Here is a 12,291-nt window from a genome sequence, read left to right on the forward strand (position 1 = left end):
AACCATGTGGTCTGAATCTGGCTTTTTCCCCTTAACGAGCATGGCACTGGATCACATCACCTGTAAAATGTGGTAACAGTTCCTTCCTTAAAGAGCTCTTGCACAGATTCAATGACCAATACCTGTCATGTATTAAGCAGAATGCCTGGCATGTAGTGAGGAATCAGTAAATATTATTGCTGTCACTATGGTCTTTCTTTGCTGGGTGTGTTAAGAAAGGTCTTGTTCCTTATCTTCTATTGTCTGGGAGACATTAACAGATATTCTAAATGTGTCCAGAGCAGCAAACGAAGAGGCAAGTACATCTGCTACACCAGTATTTTGTCTTTAAGGAAAATATTTACCAGAAAAACACATCCACAAAAATTTATGATCCCAAAGCTTAAAAGTAGAACACAAATTTCCAGAGGAGTTTAGACACACAAAGTTACTCTTTAAGAAAAGTTAAAAAGAACATTTATATTTAAGAATTTTACTAGGGCATAAAATAGTTGGACTGAAAAAAAAAAAAACAAAACTATGGCATTTCACTTTTGTTAAAAATTTGGATGACAATCTGTGGTAGCAAACCCACCATCCTGAATCTTTGGAAAAGCAATTCTGGCTTGGAAGCCAAGAGAGTGTAACCCAATACAGCCACCTAGTGGTACCGGTCCCAAACTGCAAGGAAAGGAAGCTGGAGCAAATTCAGAAGCCACTGAAAGTGTTGGTCAACACCAACAGAAATGAAATCGATGGGTAGATGATGAGTTTAATTCTAGACATACTGAATTTGTGGAGGTGGAAAAAAGTACGATGAGCCTATCTGATAAGCACAGGGAGACAAATAACAAGAGCATTACATTCAAAGTTCCAGTCCCAGCTGTATTTTTAAATTAGGCAGAAGTCTGTTATAATTGAAGCTTTTAAAAAAGGAACGATGATCACTAGAACACAACAGTCAATGCAGTGCAGGAATCCAGAAAGTTCTACGCCACCACCAAAGAGGAGATAAGAAGATGGTGTCCTGAGACACTCTTGCCCAGATTCTAGAGACCAAGCCCCACAATTCCCCTGGGGAAACACCAGGTTGAGCCAACTTTTCTTACTAGTTTTTCACGTAATTGGAACGTAAACAGAGACATAAGGTAACGATGGTCTTTAGTAATAGGTAACAGTTACTCAAAAATAACGGATCCTTTCCCTGTGAGAAACTAGTCCCTCAAAGCTGTTTTGAATACTGTAAGACAAAATCTATCTGCTTTTAGGAAGTATTTACTGTCACTTGTGGCTGATATAACGATCATGCCCAATACTTATTAAAAAGATCACCGACCTGCTTCTTCAACTTTCTTCGGAAGAACTCGTACTTTCTTTTGTAATCCCTGGAGTAGGGCACAGCCTGTAGTTGAACAATTTGGAAAAATAATGGTTTAGATGGTTTTTTATTCTGGAACAACTTTAGAAGTTCCTCTGTGGGTATTTTACGAACATAAGTTAAAGGCATTAAAGGAGAATATTTGGAAATCAAAGTTTCATTTGAAGAAAAACAAATATAAAACTTGAAAAATTTAAATTTCTCCAATTAAGATAAAATTGTATTCAGAAATTCCTATGGCTGTAATTTTCATCATACAATTCTTGAAATGTGACATGCCAGAAACAGGAATTTTCTTCCAAGTAGAGGAATATTAGAAACAAAACTTTCCATTTCTAAAAAGACTTTCAAAGTGATTTCTCCATTAAAGGAACAATTTGAAAAATGTACTTTTTCCTTAAACTCCCAGGATTGCCCCCAACCCTTATTTAAAAGACTACATACTGAACCATTAAACAGAAATCTCAAAACACCCATATTCAATTCTACTTATTTCTGTGAGTTAGAACACAAAATGTGAATAAAAATGGAAAAGTAGCTACGGAAGGGAGGAGGATGATTTTCCCATCACGAGCCTGACTCAGAACAGTCCAGTCATCACGTTGTGGTAATATTTATACTTAAATATGGCTCTGTCTTCAACAGTGGGAATTTACAACGACTTCTACCAAAAAGTTCAAGAGTGACCCTGGAGTTGATGGGGTGCTTCGTGTGAGGTAAGGACACTGACATACTGTCTTTTCAAGTAACCGAAGCTTGGAGTAGGAGTAGCTCAGACAGGAGAGAATGGCAAGTGACCTTGCTTCTCAGTGCCTGCAGGATTACACCCTTGGCCACTTGGACTTATTTACTTGAAGTGCTGGGGATTGAACCCAGGGCCGTAAGCATGCCAAGCAAGCACTCTACCACTGAGCTTCACCTCCAGCTCTGGCCACTTGCATTCAAAGAGACAAATGACAGGACCATCCCATCAGGACACACCAATACAGACAGACTTACTGGTCCAGTGATTGCTGCATTCTCCAACCGAGGGTCTTCCCATTGTGTTCTTTTTATATCTGAAAGATAATTAAAAACAATGAAGTCTTTCTTTCTCACACACAAAATTCTGTGTTACCAAAAAGCATAATAAAAAATAACACTGGACATACTATGATTTATGTAGAAGATTCTTCCATCTGTGTGAGTTCTTTCTTCCCATCCTGGCTATAATTAAAAATGTTATTTCAATTATTTTAGGACAGGGTTTTAGATGTAGGGTAAAAAATAGCATTGGCTCTATGTCTAATTTAAACTGCACAAGCCATTCTTAGTAGAAGGCACCAATATTAGTTATAGCTGCTATTTAGCAATTATATTTTGTAATTAGAGTTTAATATTAATTATAGCTATTCAAGAACTATCATATTCTATTGGACAAAATGTTTGAGGTAGTCAGGGTAGAGTGGTGGCAGTTCTGTGAACTTACAGGTAAAGGTCCTAGATCATTGGAAGGGTCAAGTGATGTCTTCCCTCTCAGGTGAGCTGGAATTTTCAACCTTGGATCTTCCTTTTTTTGGTTGAGGAGATAAAACAACACACACAAAATTTATAAAGAATGAAAATCAGTATGTTGTAATGATTTCTAATGTTGATGGGGTATTTAAAATATTGTTTTCAAGCTTATTGATATATTTTTTCTTTTTTGTAGTGCTGGGGTTTGAATCAGGGCCTCATGCTTGCTAAGCAGTGATATATCAATTCTAAAAATGTGACATAATAGTTTCTACTGAACTCTATCATTCCTGGGCTACACTATGAAAAGGGATGATAAGGACCAGTTCTCAGAGAAGGCTCAGTACTAACTGATTGTCTCTTTCACAGAAACCACTGAGAAATTCTGCCCCACTCTTTAGGAATTATGTCACTATGCAGAGCTTTTCTTTGCATAGAAACTGGTGAAATATTGAGACATTTGCAGGGTATAATGGCTCATGTCTGCAATCCTAGCTACTAGGGAGGTAGAGCTTGGGAAGATGGTAGTTGGAGGCCATCTGGCCAAAAAGTTAGCAGGACCCCATCTCAATCAGTAAACCAGGCATGGTGGTATGTGCTTGTGATCCCAGCTATGTGGTGGTCAAAGGTAGGAAGATAGTGGTCTGCAGCTGGCCCTTGGCAAATATGTGAGATCTTACCTGAAAAATAACTAAATTAAAAAGGGTTGGGGAGTGACTCAAGTGGTTGAGCCCCTGCTTAGTAAGCGCAAGGCTCTGAGTTCCAAACCCCAGTACTGCCAAGAAATACTGAGACATTAAATTGAACCATATTTCTATACCTCTGAATATGCCTTTTGGCATCTAAGTGTGTGTGTATAATTTATATATACATATATGTAACTTATACATATATAAACAATTAAATATATACATATAAATATTTTTTGGTTGCACTGGGGTTTGAACTCAGGGTTTCATGCTTGTGAAGCACAGCTCTAGCCTTTTTTGTTCTGGTTATTTTGGAGATAGGCTCTCACTTGTGAACATCCCATTTTATGAAGGAATGACAGGTGCACACCACCACACCTGCCTTTTTTTTCACTGAGATAGGGTCTTGTGAACTTTTTGCGCAGGCTGGACTTGAACCACAAATCTCCTGATCTCAGTCCTGATTTACCAGTATATTTTAAAGATAGGAAGGTAAGTCCAAAAAAAGTTATTGAATCAAATTCAGATTGTTAAAAAAAAGAACAAGTTTCTATTTATTTGAATTAATATATAATAACTTTAACATTTTATTAAATAATTAACTATTTTGGTTTTCTTTAAGTTGTGTTGGTCTTTTAAATAGTTAATTAAAAATCTATTCATCTGTTCTTAATTTTGGTAATTTTTCTATTGGTGATGAACTAAGCATCAAGCAACTTTAAAAGGCTTATCTTAAAACAAAAATACTTATTCTCTTATTCTACCTAGCCTCACAGGTCTTCTGGTAGTAAATGAGAGAGTTTTTTTTTTTTTTGGTGGTACTGAGATTTGAACTCAGGGCCTGTGCTTGCTAAGCAGGTGCTCTACCACTTGATCCACGCGTCTAGCCCGGTAGAAAATGAGCTATGGATTCAAAAGTGCTTTGGAACCATAAGGCCTCATATAAAGGCTGGAATGTAGCTCAGTGGTACAGTGCTTGCCTAGGACGAGCAAGGCCCTGGGTTAGACCCCTAGCTCCGCAAAAATAAATAAATAAAAGTAAAGGATTATTACTAAATATCTTTCTAAGCACTAATGGTTAGTGAGCCAAAAATGAGAAATTGGAAATAAATATTTTGTCTCTAAGATAATGATAAGAACGCCTAAGCCTATGTTAAAGAAGTATCATTATTAAGACTCAACACGTCTCGGTGAATGTTAGTTGTAACACACACTGAAAGGTGGGCAGGAACGATACACAGAGATAACCATGGTGACTTGAAGCTGAGGGACAGGAGTTACCCAGGTGGTGGTTTTGGTGTTATGGTCGATAAAGAAAGGTCTCCCATTTGGTGCGTGCCGGACCTCCCAGCCTTTGGGAAGGAATCCTTGCTCAATTTCCGATGGCTGTGTCGCTGGCAGAGCCGAATCACCCGTGGGGAGCTGTGGCCGAGGGCCTGCAGGACTCTGGCTGGAAGGCAGCGGACTGGTCTCCATTGTGGCCTAGCACATTGATTAAGTCAGACTGTAAAACTGTACCGAGAACTCACAAATAGCTCTGGTTAAGAGACAGCTTGCCCTACACAGATGCAGACTTGTAAACAGGCCCTGAACATCTGAGGCTCATTATCAAATGCAGTTGTGACATATCAATTTTTCCCCAATGGTTTTATAACTCTTTTTCCTCAATTTTTCCCAATAAAGCATTGTGTCAGACTTTGTTTCTATCATGAGAATTATCCTCAGCTAATTCTCAAGCAGTAGGACGGAAGTCGACTGGTGTGCTGTGGGACCATCTGACTGAGGAAGTCATGTCCAAGGGCCTGTGTGGCCCCAGCTGCCAGGGGGCTCCAGTGCCCAGAAAAGGAGTCTGGCGTGGCCTGCAGAGACTAAGAAGTGGCTTCAAATGTGGCAGCAAAGTAAATGACAAATATCCACTACTGAAATGTAATTCAGTCCATGATAGATTATTAGTCAGTAGTTAAAACAAATACGGTAGATCTGTTTATAACAACACGAGCAGGGCTTTAAAGCAATGCTGTGCAAAAGAAGGATTTACACTTCTACAGCACAAAACCTGTGCAAAATCCAAAACACACGGACGTAAACAATGTTTTATATCGTTTAGCTTTCTATGTAAATATTAAAATATTGGCTGGAACATTCTACATCAAACTAAGAATGGTAGTGTCCTCCAGGGAACAATTCAAAGGCTCAGCCAAAAGGAATTTAGCATTCTCTCTCATAGTTTACTTTTAAAAATAAACCTGGTAACTTTTTGGTTTTGGGCTGTACCAGGGCTTGAACTCAGGGCTTCATGCTTGCAAGGCAAGCACTCTACCACTTGAGCTAAATGTGGTAACTTTTTAAGGATGGGAAATTCTGGGTGTTAAGAATTTGGACATTTACTATATCATTCTCTGCATTTTTCAGTATTAAAAACTTTCTCCACAAAAGAAATGCTGATGAGATAAAATAAATATTTTACTAAACACTTACAAGGAAGAATTACAAAAAGCAACTGCATTGCCAAGAATGAAATGCTACAATCACAAATTTCTTGAACAGAGTGGGTCTGGGGGTGTAGCTCAGTGGGAGTGCCCCTGCCTAGCATGTGTAAGACCCTGGGTTTGATATCCAGCATCGCACAAAAAATTTCCATAGTAGATACTAATCACGAAGATTATCTTTTAGCAAAAGAATGATTTCAGCCATTCACGCTACAAAAACATCTAAGGTCTAGACCACTCACTTTGTCTTCTCAGTTCCATTTGAACGTGGCTTACAATAACAACTGGTAATTCGTGTGTCTGAGACATCCAAGGAAATGGCAGACACTCTCTATCAATGTCAAAAAATAAACAGAAGGCGCTAGGAGTGTGCGTATTTAAAACAAGGTAATGTAATGCTTCAACCCTGCAAGAAAGCAAGTTAACAGATGCGGTCAGTACCTGTCCAGTGGGCTTTGTCCAGGTGGTAGTTCTGGAATTGTGATCCACGTAATACGGTCTTCCTCTGTCATCTTGTTTTTCTTCCCAACCTGGCGGTAAGCCGGATGAAGTAGGCAGAAGCTAAGGTATAGAATCATAAGAGTTAAAAATTCAGGAGAAAGAATCCTCAAAGAAGGACCCCAACTCTTGCTTGATGCTAGCTCTCGAAAATAAAACATATTTTATTTTATTTTGAACTAATGTCTCTTATTACAATAGAAAATGGACAGATGCTACATTTTAATAAAGTACAACGAGTTCTATTTTCAATCATATTCTAGAGTACACAAATCAGAGGATGCAGCACTTCACTTGGGTAAAATCAGAAAAGACAGTAACAAGAACGACAGAACAGAAATGAAACACGTCAAAACTAACAGCTGCACACAAATCTTTATGAGATCATGGCTAATGTAGGTTTTACTGAAAAACTGAAGTAATTTGCTAAGATATGTTGCTAAGTAAGGAATGCATTTGAACTGAGGTAATTACAGAAATCACACTTAAACACCAAGTGAAGATAACGCTATTTCCAAGTTTATCTTAAGTTGTCCTAGGTACGGTGGCCTTTTGTCATTTAGAACCAGTCGACTCTTTAAAGCTTGGGTTGGCTCCTGAAAATGCCCTGCAAGATAAATAACATGACCAGGAGGCTCATACCTGTAATCCTAGCCACTCAGGAGGCAGCGTTTGGGAGGATCATGGTTTGAGGCCAGGGCAGGCTAAAAGTTTACGAGACTCCCATCTCAACCAATAAAAAGCTGGGTGTGGTGGTGCATGCCTCACATCCCAGCTATGCAGGAAGCATAAACAGGAAGACCACAGCCCAGGCTGGCCTGGGCATAAATGCAAGACCTGATTAAAAAAATAACTCAAGCAGAAAGGGCTGGGATGTGGCTCAAGTGGAAGAGTGCCTGCCTAACAAACATGAGGCTGAGTTCAGTGCCATCTAAAAAAATAAATGTCATGACCACTGGTCCTCAGCAGATAGACTGTTTATCAGATGCATGGAGCTGTAAGAAGTTAAGATGAATTATCAGCCTACTGCATCAGCAGTCGGCAGAAGAATGGTTGCTTGGACGTAGGGTTGAGGTGACTTTATGAAGTGACAGGAAGGTTCTTTTTTTTGTGTGTGTGGTACTGGGGTTTGAACTCAGGACCTTTCACTTGTGAGGCAGGTGTTTTACCTTCTGTGCCATGTCACCAGCCCTTTTAGGTTTTAGTTGTTTTCAGGTAGGGTCTTACTTTTGCTTATGGCAGTCCCCACACCCCATGCATAGCTGGGATTATAGGCATGAGCCCCCTTGCTTGGCCCCGGAAGGGTTCTTTTTTTATTTTTGCAATACTGGGGCTTGAACTCAGGGTCTACACCTAAATCACTCCACCAGCCCTTTTTGTGTTAAGTATTTTCGAGACAGGGTGATCCTCCAGAGTAGCTACGATTACAGAAATGAGCTACTGGTACCCAGCCTGGAAGGGTTCTTAAACTTGATTTTGGTAATGTTTGCACAACTGTATGAGCTTACAAAAACTCATTTATTTTTATTTATTTATTTATTTTATTTTATTATTCATATGTGCATACAAGGCTTGGGTCATTTCTCCCCCCTGCCCCCACCCACTCTGCCCCCTCCCTCTCACCCCCACCCCCTCAATACCCAGCAGAAACTATTTTGCCCTTATCTCTAATTTTGTTGCAGAGAGAGTGTAAACAATAATAGAAAGGAACAAGGGTTTTTGCTGGTTGAGATAAGGATAGCTATACAGGGAGTTGACTCACATTGATTTCCTGTGCGTGTGTGTTACCTTCTAGGTTAATTCTTTTTGATCTCACCTTTTCTCTAGTTCCTGGTCCCATTCTCCTATTGGCCTCAGTTGCTTTTAAGATATATGCTTTAGTTTCTCTGCGTTAAGGGCAACAAATGCTAGCTAGTTTTTTAGGTGTCTTACCTATCCTCACCCCTCCCTTGTGTGCTCTCGCTTTTATCATGTGCTCAAAGTCCAATCCCTTTGTTGTGTTTGCCCTTGATCTAATGTCCACATATGAGGGAGAACATACGATTTTTGGTCTTTTGGGCCAGGCTAACCTCACTCAGAATGATGTTCTCCAATTCCATCCATTTACCAGGGAATGATAACATTTCATTCTTCTTCATGGCTGCATAAAATTCCATTGTGTATAGATACCAGTTTCCTAATCCATTCGTCAGTGGTGGGGCATCTTGGCTGTTTCCATAACTTGGCTATTGTGAATAATGCTGCAATAAACATGGGTGTGCAGGTGCCTCTGGAGTAACCTGTGTCACAGTCTTTTGGGTATATCCCCAAGAGTGGTATTGATGGATCAAATGGTAGATCAATGTTTGGCTTTTTAAGTAGCCTCCAAATTTTTTTCCAGAGTGGTTGTACTAGTTTACATTCCCACCAACAGTGTAAGAGGGTTCTTTTATCCCCGCATCTTCACCAACACCTGTTGTTGGTGGTGTTGATGATGATGGCTATTCTAACAGGGGTGAGGTGGAATCTTAGCGTGGTTTTAATTTCCATTCCCTTTATTGCTAGAGATGGTGAGCATTTTTTCATGTGTTTTTTGACCATTTGAATTTCTTCTTTTGAGAAAGTTCTGATGTATAGTTGGCAAATATTTTCTCCTACTCTGTGGGTGTTCTCTTCACTTTAGAGACCATTTCTTTTGATGAACAGAAGCTTTTTAGTTTTATGAGGTCCCATTTATCTATGCTATCTCTTAGTTGCTGTGCTGCTGGGGTTCCGTTGAGAAAGTTCTTGCCTATATCTACTAACTCCAGAGTATTTCCTACTCTTTCCTGTATCAACTTTAGAGTTTGTGGTCTGATATTTAGATCCTTGATCCATTTTGAGTTAATATTGGTATAGGGTGATATACATGGATCTAGTTTCAGTTTTTTGAAACTGAAACCAGTTTCCCCAGCAGACAAAAACTCATTTAATTACACATTTAGGAAGGGGCAGATTTTAGGGTAATAAAACTATATAAAAAAAACCCTCAAAACTACCAAAAACCCAGTGAACGTATTGAGAGAAAAGGGCATAGAAATATCTTGTCTAGTACACAAAATACACATCATTTCTAGGACCACACTCATTTGGTGCACTTAACATTGGTTCTTGCATGAATGCCTGTCAGTCACTGAGAACACTTCCTTGATGGAGGACCTTGCAAGGTGAGGGGGCAGAAAAACAGGGACCCATACTTCGGCAGGCTGTAGTCCAACAGAGGAGGCCAGACAAGTGACCCTGAGAGAGACAGGCTGGGGAGGTGGGCTCTCAGTGCATCCACGCTCTTGACGGTCAGTGTTACCTGGCAGGGTCCTCAGCACAGGGCCTATACCCTGCTTGTAGTGCAGGGCCATGTTGATGGACAGAAGATCACTTGAGCTAACAGTTGTGGAGCCTCTACACTTGTATACTAAACTTTCACAAAAGCAGAAACCCTACTTGTCAAAATTAATACATACCCTGCCACTTGGAGTTACAAATGGCTGGTGAAATAAAGTGAGGAGGCCATTCCGGGGGCTATGGGGGGTGGGATGTGCACACAGCTAGGAGAGGGAGAGCAGGACTTGGGACAGCCAGCTAATTGGAAGAGACACACAGACATGTGTCACGGGTGTACAGGGAGAAGGCAGGCTGAGGAGGATGGGAGCTGTAATTGCGTTTGAAAATCAAGTGGGGGCTGTGTGAGGGAGAGGTGAGCTCAGCATACAGAGACGTCGCGCAAGAAGAGCCTGGGGTGGGAAGACCAATGGGGGCCAACAGTCCAGGCATGAAGTTTGAAGGCTGAAGATGCAGTTGAGGCTGAACTACAAGGGAGGTAAAAGGCCTCTGTAGACTGGAGGACAAGGTTGAAGGACAGAGAGGGGACCAGCGACTGAGAACTCCAACCTGGCCACTGGGCCTGCTGACACCAGGATCACCTGACAGACAGATCCCTGACTTTGTGCCCACTGACTGACACAAAGTGGGCAAAGCTAGATGTCATGTGTCACGTGCACAGCAGGGCATCTGGACACCAGAGCCCTGAATTCTGTGTGTACACAGGAGACCACCTGCCTTGTCCCTTAAAGCCCCAGAACAGGGCTTTAAGGGACAAGGCAGATGCCACCAAGAGACTGCTTTATTAATATGAGAGCAACAGAGTTGATCTTTCAAGGTCCTACTGTATCGCCTCCTTGAAACTCATCCGCTAGAGCCTGTGCTCTATGGTTCCCTGCAGGCAGGCATTCACGTTCAGCGTTCCAATAAAAAAAATTGCAAAGGTGCTGAATCTTAGGCTTTTATTGATGACTGAGGGATGGAATAAAACTCACCACAGGAAATGTAGGCTGTTCCTCGAAAGTATAGGCTTGCAAGCTGCCTCGTCTGCTGGAATGATTCTGTAAAACAAACAAGAAAGAAGACAAGGATACCGTCAGCTTTGTGTTTGATGGCAGATAAGGCAGTGAGGCTGAGTTTGTGGACACAAGAGGCTGGAAGAAAGAAACTGCTGAAGACTGATGGCCACCTCAGCACCATGGGCCGACACCCTCCACCTCCAGCACCAGTCGTCCCGTCATCCCCGCCCCCCTCCCCCCATCTCCCCCAGGGACAGGCCACCTCCTCACACCTGCTCCTGAATCTTGGACCCTTCAGCTGCTCACAACCTGTTCCTTCATCCTATTCAGTCTTTCTAAATCAGTTCTCAAAAATATTTGCTTTCCATTTTAGTTCAAGTTTGGCTTTTTTTTTTAAGTTTTCACCATTTGTCACTTTGATTATGATGGCAGTGACATCCTACTAGGTGTTCCTGCTTCAAGTCTTCTTTCCTTAAGTACATCCTGCCAGAGCATTCCACAACTCATGACCGTCCCTTTGTCCTCTGGCTGAAGCCTTTGATGACTGTCACTACAGGAAGTCCAGCCCAGAACACAGTACCTCCCATGCTTCAGGATGTGCCTCTCCTGACCCCTGCGGCTACTTCTGGCCTCACAGCTGGCCCACCGCACAGCCCACCCCAGATGACCTAGTTCCTGGTAATCCCACATTCTTTCTTTCCTTTTGCCTTTACACACATGCTGTCGCCACTGTTGGAAGTACCTTAGTTTTGTTATTAAATGACATCAAAATTTACAGTATGTATACAAATTAAGCCAAAATCTTCACAGTAATAAAGAATTGTAAACTATCTAAAGTCTATCACAATAGGAGACTGGTGAAATACCTTAAGGATGGCTTATATGATGGACTGACTATGCTAGGGTTTGATGACTGTTTTTGTTGATTTTAAAAGGAGTACATCTAATTACTGAAATAGTCCAATGTCTAGGATATAGCAAGTAGAAAAAGCAGGTTATGAAAAAGTACGTTTAAGATGATCTCAGGGTCAGGCATGCAGCTCAGTGGTACCATGCACATGGCCCTGGGTTTGATTTCCATCACCAAACAGAACAAAAGCTCAGGTTTTAAAAAGTCAATGTAAGTATATATATAAAGTATATATTCATGTTATGAAAACATACAAAATGTTGACGGCAATATATGTCAAACCATTAACAGTGACCTAGGGAGCTTCTGTTAGAGGTACATGGAAGAATAAACTATTACTTTGTATATGTCAATACTGTCTCAATTTTCAATCATAACCATACTCTGCTTTAAACATAAGAATTAATTTTTTTGAGCAGCTAGGTATGGTGGTTCATGCCTGTAATCCTGGCACTTAGGCTGAGTTAGGAAGATTTGCAAGTCTGTGCTATATAGTGAA

At 40.8% G+C, this 12,291-nt stretch overlaps 1 protein-coding gene across 7 annotated transcripts in view; it reads right to left on the minus strand.

Annotated features, from left to right (window-relative positions):
- The window catches only part of Nedd4 (NEDD4 E3 ubiquitin protein ligase), a 117,762-nt gene that overhangs the window by 18,611 nt on the left and 86,860 nt on the right, over positions 1-12,291 (minus strand). For all 7 annotated transcript variants that reach the window (XR_012445491.1, XM_074066004.1, XM_074066006.1 and 4 more), the window contains 7 exons: positions 10,859-10,924; positions 6,471-6,590; positions 4,822-5,022; positions 2,826-2,906; positions 2,509-2,563; positions 2,357-2,415; positions 1,316-1,381 (listed from right to left, as the gene is read on the minus strand). Coding sequence is in view for 6 of the 7 variants with exons in the window: in XM_074066004.1 (XP_073922105.1) it covers positions 1,316-1,381; positions 2,357-2,415; positions 2,509-2,563; positions 2,826-2,906; positions 4,822-5,022; positions 6,471-6,590; positions 10,859-10,924 (648 nt within the window). In the remaining variant the exon portion in view is untranslated. The remainder of the gene's footprint in view (positions 1-1,315; positions 1,382-2,356; positions 2,416-2,508; positions 2,564-2,825; positions 2,907-4,821; positions 5,023-6,470; positions 6,591-10,858; positions 10,925-12,291) is intronic.

This window comes from Castor canadensis, chromosome 2 (assembly GCF_047511655.1).
Source record: "Castor canadensis chromosome 2, mCasCan1.hap1v2, whole genome shotgun sequence".
NCBI lineage: Eukaryota > Metazoa > Chordata > Mammalia > Rodentia > Castoridae > Castor > Castor canadensis.